Source organism: Drosophila gunungcola, chromosome 3R (assembly GCF_025200985.1).
Source record: "Drosophila gunungcola strain Sukarami chromosome 3R, Dgunungcola_SK_2, whole genome shotgun sequence".
NCBI classification, from domain to species: domain Eukaryota; kingdom Metazoa; phylum Arthropoda; class Insecta; order Diptera; family Drosophilidae; genus Drosophila; species Drosophila gunungcola.
The window spans coordinates 14,871,345-14,892,335 of NC_069139.1; the positions used below are offsets into that span (position 1 = coordinate 14,871,345).

The window sequence follows — 20,991 nt, forward strand, 5'->3', positions numbered from 1 at the left end:
AACGTTGACTAAGTTTTCCAACCAACGCCTCTTGAAAAATTACTTTGTAACTTTTTAGAATGTAGAATATTTTCCATTTTCCACTTAGAATCAGCTTTTGGCCCTAAGCGCATAATTCCATTAAAAGGAACCCCCTCAAAATCTTTCGCACAAAGCAGAGTTTCCAAATCCTTTCCCACTCAGCAAACTCACAGAGATAGACAAGCCCCAAAAAGGCGTCCTTACAGCAATTAAACTAAAAGCAATTAGATGCACTGGTAATAAAAATTAAAATATTCATATTTTTAGTGCAAATTAAATGGGGCATGTAGCAGGAGGGTTAGCGAACTGAGATTACGTACTGCAAAATTATGTCAAATTATTGAGAGCTCGTTAAACATTTCTGCCATCCGCCTCCGGCTTACTCCATTTTCCCCACTGGGCGTAATGGAGTGTAAAGCTTTGAATATTTCTGTACGAACTCGTAACTCGCAGGATGTGGCTAATAAAATGTTGACCGAAAGGTGTTTATGTCGAGGTCAACATGAGGAAAGTAATTAGATTTGAGTTGAGAGAGTTACTAATGCAGCAGTGCTTTTTTGCGGGTTCAGCAATTTAAGAGGATTATAACTGCTGCCTGGCTCCGTAAATCAATAAGGTTGAAAGGTTAGGCCAGATCGTTGCCAATTTCATTAGGTTTGGGGTCGTTTCTCTTTGCTATTTACGCGTGCAAGCAAAAGTGTTTCAAACATTTATACTTTATTGCTATTTTGCATGCATAAATAGTCGTCGAAGGAGGTTGTGGAGCTCCCAGAATAAATTCCGTATCGGGGAGCGACTCTGAAGAGTTTGCCAAGTGGGTCACGTAACGCCAGTATCTGTATCTGCTTGACTTTAACTACACAACTTTGGGAAGTTCTGCAGCATACTTTTCGGCTGATATATACACACATCTATAATACCCCAGTTCGTTTTTCTTGTTCATTGAATCGAATTTCGAACGTTTCTCTACCGCTTTTCCTTGTTTCGCTGCAGAAGATAAAAATTCAATTATGGCTGCTCATTCCTGCCGTTTGTGGAACATACTTTTAGCATTCGTTAATATATTTTTTGTTTTGCTACAAAGTCGTTGTAAGATATTTATTTAAATGCAAAACTGGACTTTTTAATTAACATGTACCAATTGATTTTCGTGGCATTAATTGTCATGTCACACACTCGCAACCTACAAACTGCAATTCTTTTAATTAATGGCTAATGTACAAAAGTTGAGAAAGTATTCGATTATAACATACCCTTTCCGTTGATTTTATTACACGAAAAATATTGAATTCTGATGCGGTGAAATTAAAAGGCTTAAATAATAATTTAAATTAACATTGCCATCAAATTATCGAATCATCTGCCTGTCATGCGTAACTTCTTTCAGTTATTATACTCCCTTTATTATTGAAAAAAAGCCAATTTGCATAATTATAATGGATTATCAATGTATGTACAACATATGTCTGCTCGAATATTAACCGTTAATCAATATAAACATTGAATTTAAGTATTAAACGATGGAAGCAAATAAAATCGAAAAGGCCTGTGAAATAAATAAATGACATATGGAGAGATCGAAAAAAAGAACGATGAGTTGCCCTGGCAGGCAAGTGCGGGCCAAGTGCCTCTAAAATAATGTGTCAATAATGTGCGATTATATCAACTACAATCAGTCCAACTCCCACCCGACTTCTAAAACCCTTAACGTCAGTCAGCCAGCCAACATATTGCGGATAGAAAAAACGAGCGGCACGAGCAAATTGTGTGAAGTTAATAAAAAAAAAGGGAATCGGCAAAGCGTCCCTCCTTGAATGGGGTTCAATGGCGAAGTGGTTCGACTTTTGGCCTTTTTTATGTCTCCTATTTGCTGCCGCTGCTCATTTTTATACTTTTGATATCCCTAAAAGTCACGTATTTATTTTTATATCATTTTTTTCCTGCCCGCCTTGTTTTTGCCAGGGCTAACGGAAAAAATCAATTGCGCTCAAATTGAGTTAATGTCATTTAGACATCCGCTATTCCCGAACAACAAAACTGGCTCAAGAACATAATCATGAGCACAAAGGCCCACACTCACACGCCTGCCACAAAGTATGCGACAATGTGGCATCTGATCCCACCATTGCATAAATATGTAAGTTGACAATTTCCAAGGCTTTAAATAAATATATGCGTGTACTTTAGGGTGGACTGAAGTTGTGTGTAATTTTTATAGTCATATTTTCAAAGCCTTAGAAGCGTTAAAGAGATATATAAATTGTAAGAGATTTGAGGTGGTAATTACTTTTTAATTTTCTTTCTAAAAATAAATTAAATCATTCAATTGTCAGAAAACTTGAATTTTAGGAGTCAAAGTAGAGAATCTATGTTTGTGTTTGTGTTTGTAACAGTGAGTTTTTTATTTTATTTGTATTTTTATGCAAAAACTTCTCACTTTTTGGATTTAAAAGGTTCACCCTAATGCTGATATGTGTGCTTTACCGCTTTGAACACAATCTAATGTCAACAGGACAGACAACGAGAGACTCCTTCACCTTCAGGCATTGCACCATACTATGTCGCCTGCCCGTACCGACTTATAAATGCGGTTTAGCTTCCATCTGGTTTTGTCATAAGTGTGCAGACCGCAGTCTATGTATTTGAGTGTGGGCGGATGTGTAAGTTTATGTGGCTTATGCGTTTCAATGGAGCAGTTAGTAGAGTGGCACTCCATGCTTCTCTTTGACTTTATTGGATTATCAGGCAAATTTAGTAGTATTCCTTGGTCTCATACCCCCAGTCAAAGCATATTGAATATATTCGTGAACTTAAAATGGCTTTACTTCGGAAATGAGTTTTTTTTAAGCATATTTACTTTGAATGGATATGGGATTCAGGGTGGATAATAGCTGAAAAGTAAATATGGCAAACTCAAATTGAGAAAGTTTGAAGCACGTATATGGACAAGTAAGAAAATGACTACTGAAGACTTTGTGAAGCCGAAACATATTGATTTTACTGGCTTTGATGTGTAATGGCTTTTTAATATGTAAAAGATTATTTTCCGGTAAAATTTTATGGGCACACTCATAGATTTTTTTATTTAATTAATAAAGAATTAGTTATATGCTTGATAATAATTAAAATGTTCTTAGCGGATATCAGTTCTCAAGATGACAGTGTTACATTTTCATTCAAGCGATTTTACAGAATAACATTTTCTCGCCTTATTTTCCTTGTCGCAGTGCATTAAAAAGATTGCACATTGACAGACTCGTTTCCTTGCAATATTTCTAATTCCCTCTAGCTTCTGATGTCTGGCAGGAATGTAGTTGACGCACAGCTGCGCTTCTGTTTTTCTCAGCACATATATTGCCAAAGGAAAAAATGTAAAAAATATACTGAGTAGAGAGAAAGAACAACAAGCTCACATTTCGTACAGATTCACACGTACACATGGGTAAATACCGACAAACCCACGACAACTAGATGGGGCGGATTGGGGGAAAACGCTTCGTTTTAATTGTTGAACCACACAAGCGCCCACATAGGGGTTGGCTGGGGAACCGGGCACATCTACCAATGAGCAATGGAAACATTTCCATTTCATTTCAGCTCCAGTTGAGGCCAGACTTTGCCTAACCCACATTAAGATAAATCAACTTGAGTTGCATTTTAATTTACACACCAAAAATTTCCTACAGCAAATACCCCACATCCAAGGGACATAAATAAATAAAACTTCAGCTAAAACTAAAGCAAATACTTTCGGCAGCTCAGATACTGAATGGAGACCAGAGGGACTGGGAGAACTCAATTTGCCAGCAGAAGAGCAAATTCGTTAGAAACCAGGTGCAGGACGGGCAAGGTAGTCCTGCTAAATCGGCGGAAAAACAAGGGCCAGGAAGCGAACAGCATGCAAATCAGTTGGGCATGCGGCAAAAAGGTGTAACGGCATCGGCAACGGCAGCGGCAGCCCAAAAACGAATAAAATCGCCAATCGAAGTTTGGGTAATCGAACAGTTGAGATTCGTCGGGGAGGGATGCGGAATACAGGCAATGGATACACGTTCCTCAGTTGTCGTATTCTTGCGCTTTTCTTGCCCTCCATTAGGTCCATCTGCTTCTAAGAATCACGAGAAAAGGCATTTGCCTTCTACCTGGAAAGTCGTTCAAGCTGGTTTTAATTGGATTGTTTGCCAAAGGGAACAATGAAATTGGAGAATGCGAAAGTCTCAACGAAATCGGTCGGCTATCTGGAATTTCGTAAAAGAATTAATTAAGGTCAAACATATAATAGCATCTTAAAAGATAAAATGTAATTTAAAACAAACCCTCTCAAATGATTTGTGAACTTACATTTATGAGTTTAAGCATATTTTCGATTCAGAGATATACTAACATAAGAAATCTTAAAAGAAATATATTTAATAATATCACATAAAAATAAGAATATGTTCGCTTTAAAAAGACAGATCATAGAACAACCAAATTCCCGTTTTTTCGCCAAAACTCCTACCACAAACAGTTTCCCCCATAAACCTTAAAAAGGGACAACCGGAGGACTGAAGTGAATGCAAATAGCGCAGGTCGGCGCAATAAATTTGAAACGTTTTCACGTCGCAGTTTGACTTTCTGCAGTTCCCCATTTATTTGTGCTAACAATTTTGTCGCTTGCAAACCGACCCCTCCCATCCCCATCCCCATATACATATATATATTTTTTTTTTAACATTTGCCATGACAATTTGCTGCTCAATTGAACTCGCACGGATTGCAGGCTCACCTGTCACAGGCTCTATCTTGCTTACTTTGTCAGTGGCTGCTCACCTGTCCCATTGCACTGTTTTGCATAAGTTTGACAGCTTTCGCTATGTGTGCATGTGCCGCTAACGAAGTCATTCAGCGTGCGTTTCAGGGGCGTTACGTGGGGCCATGGAGTTGGCCAGAAGTGCGGGAGTTTGGTTGAACGCACCAGGTACCAGGTTGCAGATGCAACTTGCCCAAAAAGCCCGTCACGAAGCTGCGTTCATTATGTTGCCACTCTGCCACGTCGATGCGGCATGTGTGTGTGCAAGAGAAGTGTTTGCCGGCATCCGCATACCATTCTATGCTACTGTACCCTTCCAAAAAGTCAGTTGATATTTAGTTTCATTTAATATTTATTTATATTTAACTTTGTTCTTGCGTTTAGCAGAGCAATGAAACAATTTGACATTTAGCACGACTATAAAAATTGAAATTTAATAAAAAAAAGATATTTTTTAAACTAAATTTAAAACAATAAAAAAAATAAGTTTAAATTTCTTAATTTTAAAATCGGGAAACTCCAAGCTTATTTCTCTTAATAAGTTATAAACTAAGAATCGTTACAATTAAAAAATTATTATATTGTTTTTCAATTTGTCTTATTAAATTACTAAGAGCGATTGTACAACAAAATATTTCCTATTCATATAACAAAATTTGTTTTTCATTGTTCTTTGGGGCTTTTGGGATTGACATAAATACCACTGCCATATCGTTTAGCTGGGAGGGTATTTTAAGCTTTGGTCTGCGAGGCCTGCTCTCCTAACTTGTTGTTTTTTTGGGTACTATTTTGCGGCCATTGCCACTGTCGGGCTGTCAGACGGATTGGGGCGGAACGAAATGGGGGCGGGGCAGGTGGTGTGGCTTCTGCTGCGGCACTGCCTGTCCTCTCTGATTTATGTTGCCAATCAGGCATTTTGCTTGCGGTTGCACTATGTAACGCGCCGTGCTCCTCGCTCCGTTGATTTGTTACCCGTACGCAGCGTAAACAAGGTTGCAAATGGATTTGGTGAGCCGCTCTGGCCAAGTTTATGAGCTCCACTTGGCTGTACATCATCCCATTTGCTGTTTTCCGGATAAACCGCTTACTGAATCAAACGGGTCGAGTGGACCGAGTCTCCTAGAAAGAGATTAAACCGAAACGAGCATGCTGTCGATTACTCCCAGACATCCTAAAAAAAATTGCATTTGCCCCAGCTGCTCATCGGATAATGGCAAATATATAGCCTACTTTTCTAAGCTACGTTACCTATAAAATATTAAATGCATTTGCAAATGCACAAATATCCAGGGAGCCAAGCGAAGAAACGAAATCCATGTCGGGACCCATATTTCAACGTTTGAGTCAAGACACTTGCCAAGTTATCTAAATGTTAGCAGGAGCAATCTCCTCTCCGTTTTCGTTTTCTGGCAAGCATTTGGGCCAAAATCTTTCCACTTTGCTAGACACCCGTTTTTATTTGATTTCTCCTCTTTGTCTTCGGTCTCTCCGAAGATTGAACAAGTAAAACGCATTACGATTTTCCCTGACTAAAGGGAATTATAACCTTTTGGTGGAAATTTTAAAGCGAATCTTTCGTGGCCATCATAAATACTGGCAAAAGTTTCCCAAAACGAAGAGGGGTTTTCCTTATTTTCCTTCCTCTTTCGATTAGGCTCCGTGTACTTAATCGCCCGACATCTGTCACGTTTACTCGCATGGACGCACGTGTGATGAATACTTGGCAATTAGGGAGGTCGGCGAATCCCTGTTGACATAACCAGGAAGAAATCATTTAGGAAACGTTCTTCTCAATTCCGGCTGACGTTTGATCCTGGGCCCCGTGGTGGGCTGGAAATGCCAGTACGTATATAAATATTTTATTTATTTACTCTCCTGATTTTGGTTGTCAACTACGTGCTGCAAATGCCTAAAAAGATATTCAGAGATACATATGATGAATTTAATTTTTTTTTTGGGAATTGGTTTACATGTGCATGGTGGGATTTGATTGATCACTTATTGTTGGTATGTTGAAAAAAATTCCTAGTCCGACTCTTGTGTGTTTATCATTTTATTTTGGGATTTCATTGGACAAGTAATGGTGATAAATAATGCGAACCATTTAGGGAACTTACAAACAGAAATATTAAGATTTGCTATGATATGATATATTTTGAAAGATATAAAAATCCAAAAACATACTTATTCTTATACTTTAATAAAAAATATATGTTATAAAAATAAAAATATCTTTTTAATTTTTTTTGTTTGCAGGTATGCTTCCAATCCAATGCCCAGGGTAAACAAATCTATGTGTATGCCTTAGATATCTCGTCATTTGCGTGGGAAATTGAAAGGTATAATTTGTGGGTAAGTTATGCACTCCCAGGGGAGTGCAAAGTGGCACAGTTTAGTGCTGAACGCAGTTGCCAATTGTCGGATTATTTGATTTGTGGTTAAACACAACCTAGACGCAAAGCAAAGCCCCAAACATGGAGGGGCTGAAGGGGTGCTAAGATCAAGAAGTTGTCCCGGCAACGGGTAATTGGGGAATAGAAATATCGCCAAGCCAGAGGAAATCCACAAACGCATCGAAATCCCCTGCGGGAAGGGTGAATCTCTCTCTTTCTCTGATCCACTTGCCAATCCCCCATGTGTGTGTGCAGTGCATGTTGTTGTTGCGCCCTGGCGCTTTAGTTGCTTTTTATGAAATTTGTATTTGTGCGAGTAAATTCCCTTTTGCCGGTGCCACATGACGTATGAGTAATGGCTTTAGCCTGCCCTGCTTTTGTCTCGCACTGTCGGCATTTTTGTTGCAGCTTCTGTTCTTGTTTATTCTGTGGTCGCGTTTACCACCGGGCCCAGCACCCCAACACCCCACCACCCCCTCAGCGGTGCCTGTCCGCAATCGCATATGCATGGATTTTTTCTGAAACTATAGTACATATATCTGTTCTACGTCTGTGTCTGGGCTGCTTTTGTTCCTGTTGTTGCTGCTGCTGGTATTACTGTCTGCCCCTTTCCTGCATTGTCAAATTGGTTTGTTTAAATTGAATACTCTGTAGCGTTTTGTTATCAGGATTTTTTCCCACTAGTGCCGCTGGGGGATAAAATGAATTGTTGTTTAATTTCATCCAATAAAAAACATAGCAAAGAGCTTAAAAGAATAATCGAAAAGTAAAATGGTTGTTTTCAATTTACCTAGTGCTTAAAGTCTATACAACGAAATAATCCCCAAATGAGATTTAATTTTTTTTTATGTCTTTTTATGTATTTTTATCCAACACTCTTCAGCGTCGTTATGTTTGCCCTAATGAACCCTTCAACACAATTCAAAAGTTTCATAGCCATTCATCATTCTGGCGAAAGATTTCGTTGCTTCTGCGGGGCTAAATAAACTCAGAAGGCATGCACTTGGGACCTAATCTGCCGCATAATTCAAAAGCCTCTGCATCACGGTCTGACAGGCCAAAACCGAAGGAACCAAGAAGAACCCACAAAATCAAGGCGAAAAAAAACACGAACCCAAACCCAAGCCCGCACCCAAACGAGCAGCGAAAAGGGAAAGAAACTTTCCTTGGAGGCAGAAAACTTTTCCTCCCATTTAACTGTGCCACCCACGCCGCTTTTTGCTGTTGGTAACTTCATATTTATATAATAACTTTATGTTTATGTTGTAGATTTTCTTCCCATCCACTCCCTTTATGAGTGGGGGCAAATTTACAATAACAGCGATGGGCAAAGTGGATGGAAAGCAAGCCAAGGACAAAGACTAAAACAGCAAACAAAGTGCAAAAACACACATACTGTAGCTGTAGCTGTAGCCATAACAAAAGGCGCGTTGGCGTCTAAAGTTGATTTCTTAATGTCTTCCAAGGATCCACTGTTTGTCTTGATGAAGAAAATGGCAGAGCCCAGCGATGATACACCCACATATAGTCAAGTCGAAAGCCATTGCCCGTGGCAATTTACACTGAAGCTGTATATTTTGAAACACTTGCCTGGGCGAAAAGCGCTCAGATCCAATATTGAATGAGCCACTACGACAAAGGCAGGTCCTTGTCCTTGCCGTCTTTAACAATCGCAGAGCGGAAGCGGAAATGTGCATTATTTGATATGACTCTATTTTTGTTACTTGTTGTTGCGCTTTCGTATGTGCATACTCGACTGGTTTGGCGGTGAAGCAAAGGCACTTTGACATTTCTAGCTGTTTTGAAGGAAAAATGTTTCAATGATGTATGAAGATTAATTTAATTAAATTTCCTTGACCGCAAAGAACGCTTTGTGGCATATCGAAAATTGAAAATTGCTCGAGCATGATAAGGCAGCTTAAGCAATAAGTTTCTTTGCGAAAACTCAATAAATACAAAAGAATTCCCTTATACTTGATTTTAATTAAAGTTTGATACTGATTGCAAGAGGTTTTTAACATAAAACAAAAAAAAATTCTTTCTATTTAAAATTTAAATGATCTTTGCAATTTTACTCTTGGTTAGCTACAAAAAAAGAAATTAGTTTTCGTTTACCTTTTGGGCGAGCTGCAAAGTTTTTCCCAACTAACTTGGATTTTCTCCCAACTCTTCTGTGTTCTTACACATTTTATTATCACATTTAATAATATCCTTGAGATCCATCCTTCAGCCGTTTTAAGTCAATATATAATGCAATTCAGATTTTTCTCCTCAACAAGTTGCAAACAATGGGAAAACTATTTTTGTACTTCCTCCGCCATAAATTTTCTTTTCTGTATAACTTTCACTACTCTTGAGGGTGATGAGAGGCTGCATTTGACAGACTTTGAATTTTAGGTGTAGTTCACATCCATTCTCCACTCATTTATTGTTGCTAGAAAATAGTATGTGTGTGGGCAAAGGCTTCATTCAACCGCAGGCGCTGGTATTCAAAAGCGCACAAAACTTTTTTCGAGGACATAGCGGGAAATTTTAAGCACCTTAGTTTGGTCAAAAGTTTTCGAGCGCCAAATAATAAAAAATAGCACCGAAAAAACTATTTTTACACACAGCTGAGCGGGCTAGACGGAAAACCAATATTCAAAGCTTGAAAAAAAAGACTCTGCTAAAATTGAGAGAAAATATGCAGTACAAAGTTTTGGGCATGCCAGACTCTGTGGTAAATGAAATTTTAATAAACCCAAAATGGTCTTTGGCTAAATCGCTTTTTCGGTTTCTGTGGGAGTACGGCAATGTTACGCATACGCCGTGTGTGCCGCCTTGTGGTACATTTTAATTGGCTTGTCGCGAGTTTTGGTTTTTTCCCCACTGCTGCAGCTTGATTTTGATTTTGCCGCTTGCCGACAGAGGCATGATTAAAAACTTTACATAGTTTCGCGCTGGTTTCGGTTCTGGTTTTGGTTTCTGTTTCCCATTTGTTTTTGGCATTATTACAGGCAGAACTTTTGTATGAGAAACTTGGCTTCAAATTGGCCACGCCCACCCGTCATGGAAAAGTTGGGCCGCTGTCGTTCGTCGGTTGGCATGACAGCGATTTTATATAAGAATAGTTGGCTCACAGTCCTGGGGATACAGGTAAAGTTTAGGATTTTAATTAGTTTCGGTCGTCGCTTAGTGCCAAAGCAATTTGTTAGATAGGGCTAACTCGCTTAATATATATCTCACTCCCCGCTTAAGCATTTAATGTTGCCTGTCTTCTGTGCTTGAAAGTGTATTTCTTTGGACACAATTAATAGTTGAAATCCCTTAAGAGGATTGGTTGCCCAACTTATATAGTTAGCAGCTTACTTACATCAACTCAAATATGTGCTTTTGCCAATTTCACCTGGCTAATAGTATTTACATAATCAATTAATCTATAAATTCTCTACTAATGAACTTGGTCTTAATTACATGGCGGTGATTCTCTGTAATCGAAATCAAAGCCAACACTAACGAATTGTGCGTACATTAAATGACAAATTTAAATAATTCCTCTTGTTTGCTCTTTATCACTGCCATCGTTTGTTGACTTTAATTTATCACCTGGCTTGACGTGAAGGTGTCAACAATATCGTTTACCAACCACTCACATTCCTTATACAAAAAAGCTCAGTATTTTAATTACATTTACCGACACCGTGGTCTAAACTCTCCGGGATGCCAGAAGCATTTTAATTTGTGCCGCAGACGTTGTGCCTTTGGGTATCCATTAATTTGTTGCTCTTGTTTGGTATTCCCCGGGCTTATTATTATGACTTTTCATTGGCTTCTTCACACATGCTGTCCTGGCAAAGCATTTCCCTCGTCTGCTTTTATTTATTGGATTTGGGATTTGCTGATGCTGCACGAGCAGAATTGGGATTAAATTTTTCCAGCGCTTCCAGCTTTCCTTGTTTTTCGCCAGTACCTTGTATAATTAAGTTTGGCCTTTGATATATATTCACCCACCTGTCTCCCATTGGACTGCCATCAGTCACTTCTTATGCAAATGTTGTTGGCCGTCGTCCTGCTCACCCAACCACACGTGTGAAATCCGACGAAAAAAGAACAAACAGTGACTTTTGGATATGCTTACAATCGCGTTTTTTTTCGAAACCTTAAGAATTAATTAAGTAGATTAAACTCTAGTAAAATTAAATATATAAAAACTTTATCTTAAAAATTTGTTATTGTAACTTATCAAAACACTCTTTAACCTTTTTACTTTTTTGTCATTATTTGAACAACCAATGACTCTATTTTAAGATAAATATATTTCCAATGAAAATAAAATATATACATATATAAATTTGTAAAAAAAAAATGATTTCCTAAGCGAAATGTCTGCAGCGCTTTATTAACTGAACTACCTGCCATGCCCTTTATTTCCACGAATATATATCGTTTACTTTCGCATTCAAAATGGCTCCCAAATGTGAAATTTCCTGCCGTTGCACGAGGGCGAAATAAATGTCGAGAACTGAGACGTGGGGTCACGTGCGTGAAAAGTTGTGTGTTGTGTGTTTGTCTGCCGGCGGTGTCCACGGCAACTGCCAGGACCTTCTTGCAACTCCCTCTTCGTAGCTGAGCCAGCAGCATATTCAAATGCATATTGATTCTGCGGTCCATCAGCTGTCACTGTGTGATCCCCGTGCTGCTTGTTTACAAGTGCCGCAATCATGATACGCATCAGCAAACGAGCCACCAGCCAAGGGTCCACCTGATGGCATCAGCCAAAAACCAAAAAAACAGCTTCGAGGGAAAAAGGAAAAGTACCCACAACATACATTACATAGCTGCCAGAAGGCCAAAGCTAAACATATCCCCAGCCAAGTAGACAAAAGTTGGAAAAATTTGCATATTTTCCCCCGAGTGTGTTGTGTTTGCTCTTCTCTCCGACTTCTCTGTCTGGTTTTGCACTTTCCGGTTCTTTGCTTTTCTCCACTATCCCTCATATTGCTGGCCATTTTGAAGCTAAATGCTAAATAGACCTTTCGGTTTGTTAGCGACCTGGTTATTGGCAAGTGGGGAATGTAAGTCAGAGCCACATGAAATCAAAGCAAATTCTGTGCACATCGGTGGCACTTACTATTGTTACTGTTGCTTAGTGTGTTAGTTTCAAATATACTTTCAAATTTGAGAAAATCATTGAAGCTAAACAAATCAAAATTGAAATTTACAAACAACCCCTCAATTATTTTGTCCAGTATTACCTCACTTTAATCCTAAATTGAACAAATATACTTTCAAATTTTCTATTTGAGTGATTTGCTATGTTGCTAGATTTTGGTCTACTAAAACTTTGCACTCAGTAATGAAGGCTATTTCTTTAAAACCTGAAAACAGAAACTTCAAATGGAAACTCGTCTACATAGTGCCCATTTCCAAGCAAACTCAAGCTTCATTAATTTCCTGCCAGAATTACCCCATTTTGGTTTTATATCGAACACCAGCCCTTTCCCCCTTCTAATTGTTTGTTTACGTCCTTCGCCATTGCAGCACCAAATTTGTAGCGTTTTGCTTGTCTCGAAGGGGAAAAAATAAGGAAAGCAGAGTAGAAATTTGCATGAAACAGCAGCAGCAGTAGCTCCGATAAATCAAAAATCTGCAGCCAAGGCAAGAGAGTTACCCCAACCACGGCGCCTTCATCCTTTCGGAGGCGAACGAGTGAAATACATTGGCCATGCAAACTTTGCTGATTGTGTAAACAGCAGTGAGAAGCGGACTGAAGACTTTTTAGGGGAAGGGGTGCCACTTTCTGCACAACAATGAAATTGAATTTCAATGCCATCATCTTCCTTATTGTTGTCAGCCCTGGCAATAATTGTTCGTGCTCTCAGCACGTCTGCATATGTGCTGCATATACTTGAGGCCTCGACAATGGTCCTCACTGCATTCCACGCTATTTGCCAATGATTGCATCTTTTAACCAGACCCGAAACAACAAGGAAAACAGTCGCATCCCGGGAACCATTATCGCCAGCAGCAGAGCAGCAGTGCGACAACGTCCCGATCCTTGGCGCTTCCAATTCCCATTTGCAGTTGCCATTGCATTTGGCATACGTGTAAATCGTAAATTTCCGTCCCCAAAACGAATGGTAACCGGACGGCAATGGAAGACCCAGAACCGGGGCGCAAACCAGTCCAAGACCCGCGCACAGGGCAATAGCTCATTGTGGACAGCGACAGCGGCTGCGGCAACAGAAAACAAAGGTCACTTCCCCGGTAATGGAATAAATATCCATGAGGACCATCTTTCTCTGCTCGCGCACACACATACGGATTGTCCAACATTTTGCGGCTGTTTATGGGACGAACTTTATGGTTGGCAATTGAAAAAAATGGTGCCGAGATGAAATGCATTGTTGCCAGATTTATGTGCACCTGAGATAAAATTTTAATTTCGGAATGCGGAGTTTTGTGTTTTGGTCACTTTACTACCACAATTTAATTAAACTAAACCATTCTGATGAGTGTTACAAAAGTTCTCATTAAAATTACCTTTAGGTAGAGAATATTATGTTCATATAATAACTACATAACAATTTCTTTGCATTTTCCAGTTGACTATTTTCGAAATTGATTTAATTTTAGATATTAATAATATTAAATTCAAACTTAAACCGCGTTTTACTTAAGCAAAATGTTTTTTAATCAAATAGGAATAGTTCCTTAAAACTAATATTTTCCCATTAATAAAATTACTTTAACATTAAATCATGCAATTTAATATGCATTGTATTTAATAATATGATTAAATTTAAAATATCAATTATTATATTTATTTTTTCTGTTAAACAGCAAGTATTAATAGTAGTTTTTAGCTAACCGATGGAGTTGAAAAACTCAAATCATCTTGTTTTACTTACGTTAAAATTGTGTCAAGGTTTTGAATTGACCTATTAAAGATCCCTGCTTTAATAGAATTTAAATTTGAATAGTTCAAATTTCGCGCACTGATTTCCCGGAAATTGTTATTCAAAAATCCAATTTCATCGCATCAATGCGCAAGCAATCCCCAGCTCATCGCCGTTTTTGTATATTTTGCATATTTTTTCACATTGAAGATGACCAGCTGTGAGCTAGGGCACCGTCAGCATCCGCAACCGCTCCTGCTTACCTGTGCTCACTTTTCACTCCTGTTCGATTGGGCCAAGAAGGAAATGCGAGACATGAAAGCTCTTATGACATTGCACCCAGAGATGCGGATGCTGGAGTAGATGCTGACTGTCTTTTATTGTCGGCGGTGTATAATTTTCACACTCCTGGCGCGGGGGCGGATGACAAGGATGGTTGTTTGTGCCACCGTTGGACCTCCGGCGGTTTGGCCCACCCCATCATGGCTGATTTGATTGCACTGAGCTTTGGTTCTTGGTGCTTCTTTTGTGCTCCCTGCGTTTTGCTTTTGCTTCGTTCACCATTTTGATTATGTTGCAGCATTTTTGCATCATAATACTCATAAATATTTATGAGGAAAGTTGTCTAAACATGAAACGGACATAAAATACCGCTTCCACAATCTTTTCTTTCTCATGCATTTAAAGCGATGCCGATATCAAGTAAAATCAACGAAAATGTCTGGACGGAGCTTAGACAAATGATGTCGTATGATATGTGGTCAGAATTGAAATGCAAAAAGACAACATAAAATCACTTTATTCGCACAGAGCTATTGATTTCTGGCAAAATTCATTTAATCGAACTGTTTTTATATGCGGAAAGTCATTTCGTTCACCAAAAAGCCAGCACAATAATCTATCCATTCGTCAACGATATTAATTTGCCTCCGATGTGTGCAAACAAAAAAAAAAAAAATACCGAGATTATTTGCCACTTTGTTTTGCCTCCAAAGAGAATTTCGATTTTTGTCGATAAAATATGTTTTGATTTGCAGACATTTGGTTAGCAGTTAGTTTTCTCTGTTGGGCGAAGTTTTTTTTAGCCAGAATGACAATTTGATTAGTTCGGAATAAGTTAAACTTTTTTTTTTGGCTCGTTTCTGGTTGGCCACAAAACTTTGCGACAGGTTTGATAAAAAAAAATTGGGGAAAGTGTCATCTAGTTTCAATGATAAATTCTAAGGAAAACCTTCACGATGGTGATGACTATATGGAAGTCAATTATTTGGGCAAATATGCCTCCTATGGGCTTATTTTTGTGAAACTTTTTTTTTATAATTAATTATAATGATATTAATAACAGTTCGTTTGTGTATCTGATTATAGTTTTATATTACCTAAATTACACTTCTATTAAACTGCAAAAAAAAAATTTAAATAATGTTGGCTTACATGGCGTATGCGTGATGCCAAAGAACGTTGCATACTTTTAGGACCTGCATAAATCCCTTAAATCTTCTCCAACAGACAAGTGATGCATTTAAACATAACATGCAACAGCATGCTCAAAATTTCTAAGACTACTGCCGACTTTTAAGTTTTCTTTTGTTCAACTCGTAGCTGTATTTCGGGGATTGTCGGAAACTTGTCAACACTTTTGACTTGTTCTTTGTGCGAAAGGAACAACGACGGCAACTACAACAAATGACTCATTTTCCACGCACTTCATTCTACTGTTGCCGCCTTCAGTGGCAAAAGTTTCCGTCAGTCTGTGCAAAAGCAAACAATACTGTCGAGGGGGAGGATGAGCAATCAAACTCGCTCCCACTTCTGACTTCCTTGATATACACAGTGGTAGTTTTGCATTTCAGATAGCCTGGATATTTATCATAAATTTGACTTCGCAGTGCTATTGCTTTGATGCGGCTTCCTCTGGCTATACCGCTCTTATCTCTCTGGCAATCGCCTTGATTCATAAATAATTTCATATTTCATTTCCTCCGCGTGATGCAACAAAAAAGAAATGCTAAAAAAATAAATGCACGCCGAGGAGCCCTGAGAAACACGCAAATATATATCTCTTTTCCGGAACGACTATACACATTTCAGTCTCTGCCTTTCGGCGATGCAATAAAATGTCTGCTTTTTGCTGATTTTGTCTGGTCTTGTCCAAGCATTGGCCAAAGTAAACATAATAATAATAATAATACCAACTGCAACTTCAATTTTCCTCTTAGGGATTCTTTAACATCTCTGAAAAGTGCATAGAATAAATGTAAAGTGATAAAAGGGGGAAAAATTGGCGGTACTTAACAAAGAATGCGTAAAATATATAGAATTTAAAAGAGTAAAACTAAAGAGAGCGTGATTGCGTTTAGCTTTCTTTATGAATACATTACTTGTTTTTACTCATTCATTAATTAATACGACTTGTTGATAGAGCTTACCGCATTTCAGTATCATTAGTAAAATAAACTTTTCTCTACCTTTTTCTTATTTTTTTAAAAGCTAATTCTCATTGTACTTTTAGGTTTTATAAATAGTAAGGATAGTTCGAGTTATGGAGTTCGTCTGTATCTTAAAAATTATCAAAACATAATAAACTGATCAAATTTCCCAATTTAATTTCCCTATAAAAGTAAAACAATGCTGAGTTTTAAGTTCATATCCTGTTGTTTATGTTATTGTAATTGTATGATATTTTAATTTTTTTAGTAGTTTGATTAACTAGCACAAAATTCTCAACATTTTTCTAAACAAAAAGCAATACCATTTTTACGACGTTACGTTTCTAGGTAAATAAGATAGCACATGTTACAGATATTATTACGACTTGCTTAATGAATGTTTTCGTTACTGTGTTTCCTGTAATCTTGTCGCATATATTTTTGATTAACCGTTTAGTGTGAAAAATCACACTGATTGGGGGCCTCCAGAAATTTACTCCTCTATTTTTAAACCAGTTTTGCAATAGAACCAAACATCTGTAAAGCAGACGCCTCCTTTTGTTAGAGCTGCCCAGTAGGCATCCTTGATGTTGTCGGTCACATACTTGGGCCTGCCTGTTGGCACGAAAAACCAGATTTCATAGGTGGGATTGTACGACAGCACCTTGAGTTCCAAAACCTCTGAACTAAAGGAGATGTGAATAAATGTATTAATGTAATGTTATTGTATATTGATGGCAACAAATTACTTTTGCTGGCTGGCTGGCAGCAGCAGGATAATTGCAATTATTATTGCAGCCGCTTTCATGTCGTAGGTGTCGGACTGACTGGTGGCGAATGTGAGTTATTTGTGTTTTCTCCAGCTATTATTTACGCGCCACTCGAGGTTATCGCCTCGCTTTACTGTTGAGTTCGATAAGGCAGTGTGATGTCGGAGTGGCGGCAACGAAAAAAAGCAGAAAGTTGCATGCAATGCCAGCCAAAACGGAATTGAAATAAATTAGACCTCACCTCTGTGTTGCCAGCATGTTTTGGCCAAAAGTGAAGGATAAAGCCAGAAAAAAAGTAGAATGAAATTTTGAGCTTTTTTCTTTTTTTCTATTTTAGACTAATATTTAGCTAGCAGGGTATTATGCAGTCACGTATCTTGTCACCTGCATTCAGCCTGTGTCTACCCATTTTACTGGCCAAAAATGCCACATTTATTTTATAAACACTACGAATAAACACATTATGAACTTAGGGCACCAACAAAAACGTTAAGCCTTTACTTTTTCTTGCCCAGAAATGGGTAAATAAATAAACAAAAGGAAAAATGGGAGCAAGTCAAATAATGGCCAGGAAAGTAATCGTCTATAGTACGTATATCTGTGCGGTATATGAAAGAGCAAACAATTGAGCCAAAACCAACAAGAAACCTAACAATACCATCAAATGCAATCGTAGACAATGGCAGGCACGTTTTTGCAAATTTTCGTGCAAACAAATATGTGTGTGAATATTTGCCTTGTCCGGCAATAACGCCCACAAAGGTATCGCCGCTCATATAGAAATTCAAGTTAGATAGTTTATTATTTCCAGAAAATTTTCGTTTACTTTTCAAGGTGCCTACGCTTTATTGCTCTTATTTTTTTGTTTTAATGCCAACTTCTGGCAGTTGGTTTATTTTCTAGGACAATGGGTTGTCATTCTTCATGATTTGGTGCGGCCTTGCATGCGATAGCACAATAAGCCAAGCGAATAGCTCCACTCCGCCCCCACGTTATGCATCTCGTGCGGCAGTCAACACTCATACGCCTCGTTGCACGGGTTGCTGCACGACTCGCTTCATTGTTGTGGCATATTGTTTCCCATTTTGAAGCAGCCCCACAACAGGCAACAGGCAACTATGCACGCAGAATAACAAAAACAAAAAATTTTATGGAATTCTGAAATTAAATTATTTAAAATCAAGCTCTTATTTAAGTGAATTTTTCTTAATTATAAAAACTAGGTTTGTATTTTAATTGGAAAAATAAATGCCGATGATAATTATACTTGCCATGTCTCTTGACTATGTCACTTATCTTATTTATAGTTTACTAAACCTCTTATTTTGTTTACGTTTGCTACCTTTATTGCATATATTTAAATAAATGTTAAAAATAAAAAAAACAACATATCTTTCTCTAAACTAACCCAAGGCTATGCTCTTTTTTAACAACGAATATATATAGCTTTGAATTAGGCGAGCTTTTAATTATAAAACCTAACTGGCTATAAATTGAAATGCAGTTTTCATGCTGATATAGTGTCCTTCTCTGCACTATTTCATGCTCACTAAAGTCAGTGTTCTCTGAGTGCAGAACTAAAAGCATATCGCAGCGAGGGCACATATGTAAAATCTAGAAACGTGCCCGGCATGTGCTCGGGCCGACAACTGACACGGCTCCGGCGTGGAGTTTTGAGATGCCAGACGGTATGGAATGTGTTGGACCCGGAACTGCCAAAATAGTTGCATATAGAGTGCTTCGAATTTAATTAAATTATAAAGGGACACTGTGACCGGCTGATGGCCAGACAATGTGTAGTTTAGATTTCTGTTTCAATTACAAACAAAATCCCAATTAAGTTGCACTTTGGTGTCCAGTTATGAATAACCGGGCTGCAGACTGCTTGGCTTTGGTTCTCGGTAAACACTATTCTGGCATATGGGTAATACGATAAGTGCTTCCCCTGACTTCACGACTATAATAACAACAACAGAAAACAAAACCCCAAGGGGCAAAAAACGCTTAGCAGATTAGCCTGGGCATTATTTTCCTTTTTGATTAAAGTGCGAACATTTACCAACAAAACTGAGCTGGTCAGGACAATGGCCAAAAGCCAAATCAAATCAGCTGCAAACACGAAACAAAGCGGTCCAAAAACCGGAATAAAATACAAGCACACAAACAAAAGGCAAAGGCAAAAAATGCTGATGGAAAAAAGAAAAAGGACAAACCCAATGTTTTTCTTCCTTATTTTTTTTTTTTTTGACATTTCAATCAGCATTTTTCATGGGACTCACACATAAACACAAACACATAAAAGAAAACGTTAAGGAAATCGCATTATAGGAAAACATTTGACCATTTTTCATGTCCTGCCAAAAGAAATGTCATACAAAAATTGAATTGTGGCTAAAAGATGACAGTGCCAGAACGCACAGTAAATGTTCAAAGTTAAAATATCCGCATTAAATTGTGTATAACCGGCGTGTAAGTAATTTCATTGGGAAAGCACTTTTCTCACTGCATGTCCGCGACAGCAAAGTTGCGCAAAAAATGAAATAATATTATTAGTCAATTAAAAAAGAGAAACAGAATTCGATTACAGTTTGCGGTCGCATGAATGTCAAAGCTTTGCTACGTGCGGATATTTTTTATTTCGCTCAGTTTATCCTATTTGCCTTAAATTAATTCTTTTCACTTATTTCCCTCCAATTTAATATTTAAATTCCTCTGACAGACCACAGACAGAATGCTTACCTTATCCGTCAGCCTCAGACCTTTGTTGCCCGGGAAATACCTATGATTCAGCAACTTCCGCTTAAAGCCTTTTGAAAATCCAGACCTGGCATCGCCGGAAATACATGAAAAATGGCCAAAGTCCGCGGAAATGCTTAGCCTGCAACCCCAGCCAGTAAATTCTGAAAAAAATGGTCTTTCATTTAAATTTACGCGCCAACTTGAGTACAATAAAAGCAATGTGAAACAGTTGCCCCGCAACGAACAGCAGCGCCAGCAAGCAAAATGTAAAGTCCAAAAGTCCACTTAACAAGAAAATTGTTTCCCTGACCATTTTTTATTCAGCCCTGTGCATTAAAACCATTTCCATGCCCTTCGCTTATTATTAGCTTTGCCAGTGTGTAGGTAAAGGTGGCCCCATACAAAATACTTTGCACATTTTTATGACCGTGACAGTGCGACCAAGGAGCCCATGGAAACTGCCGGCTCCTCCTGGCTCTCCCTTGCTTTTCTCATTTCCCAGGCACCTCCGTTATGTCACACTGCTCACCCACGCCAAGGATACCCAAACAATTTTCCCCAAAGTTTATGAGCGTGAAAAAATGTCTGCTGGTTAGAGCTTCAGATGTTTTTTGTTTCGCTATTTTATTTGTTTATTTTTTTGCGAAATAAAGTCACTGTTTTATGCTGCAGGAAAAATGGTAATTAAAATGGCTTTTTTTTTAGACCAAAAACGAAGCATGTTACCGGGAGATAAAGTGCTTTATTTTAAGTTACAAAGCTTGCATTTCTCCTAGGACATCAGCAACGGTGTACTGTGTAATATTGAGTTGCGTTGTTGGAAGGTAGTTTTTCCTATCGCGTCCTAACAAAAATCTAAGACAAAGGAAATTAAACTACCAATCCCAGAAACTACTTGTATTTCAAATGTTACGTTCGTTCTTTTAATTTTGAGCACACTCAATAATTCTACAATTGCTAGTTTGGCTT

At 38.2% G+C, this 20,991-nt stretch overlaps 2 protein-coding genes across 4 annotated transcripts in view; one reads left to right on the plus strand and one right to left on the minus strand.

The window, feature by feature from the left end:
* The window catches only part of LOC128252980 (heparan-sulfate 6-O-sulfotransferase 2), a 78,865-nt gene that overhangs the window by 42,551 nt on the left and 15,323 nt on the right, over positions 1–20,991 (plus strand). The window lies entirely within an intron of this gene.
* LOC128252983 (uncharacterized) lies at positions 16,721–17,382 on the minus strand. The gene is made up of 2 exons (XM_052981235.1): positions 17,263–17,382; positions 16,721–17,199 (listed from the first exon to the last, which is right to left on the minus strand). The coding sequence occupies exons 1-2, from the start codon at positions 17,319–17,321 to the stop codon at positions 17,007–17,009; spliced, it is 252 nt and encodes an 83-aa protein (XP_052837195.1). The 5' UTR covers positions 17,322–17,382; the 3' UTR covers positions 16,721–17,006.

Coding starts and splice junctions, on each gene's coding strand:
- LOC128252983 (XM_052981235.1), bottom strand. CDS start 17,321: ATGAAAGCGGCTGCAATAATAATTGCAATTATCCTGCTGCTGCCAGCC. Junction 17,200..17,262: donor CTGCCAGCCAGCCAGCAAAA/GTAATTTGTTGC, acceptor CATCTCCTTTAG/TTCAGAGGTTTTGGAACTCA.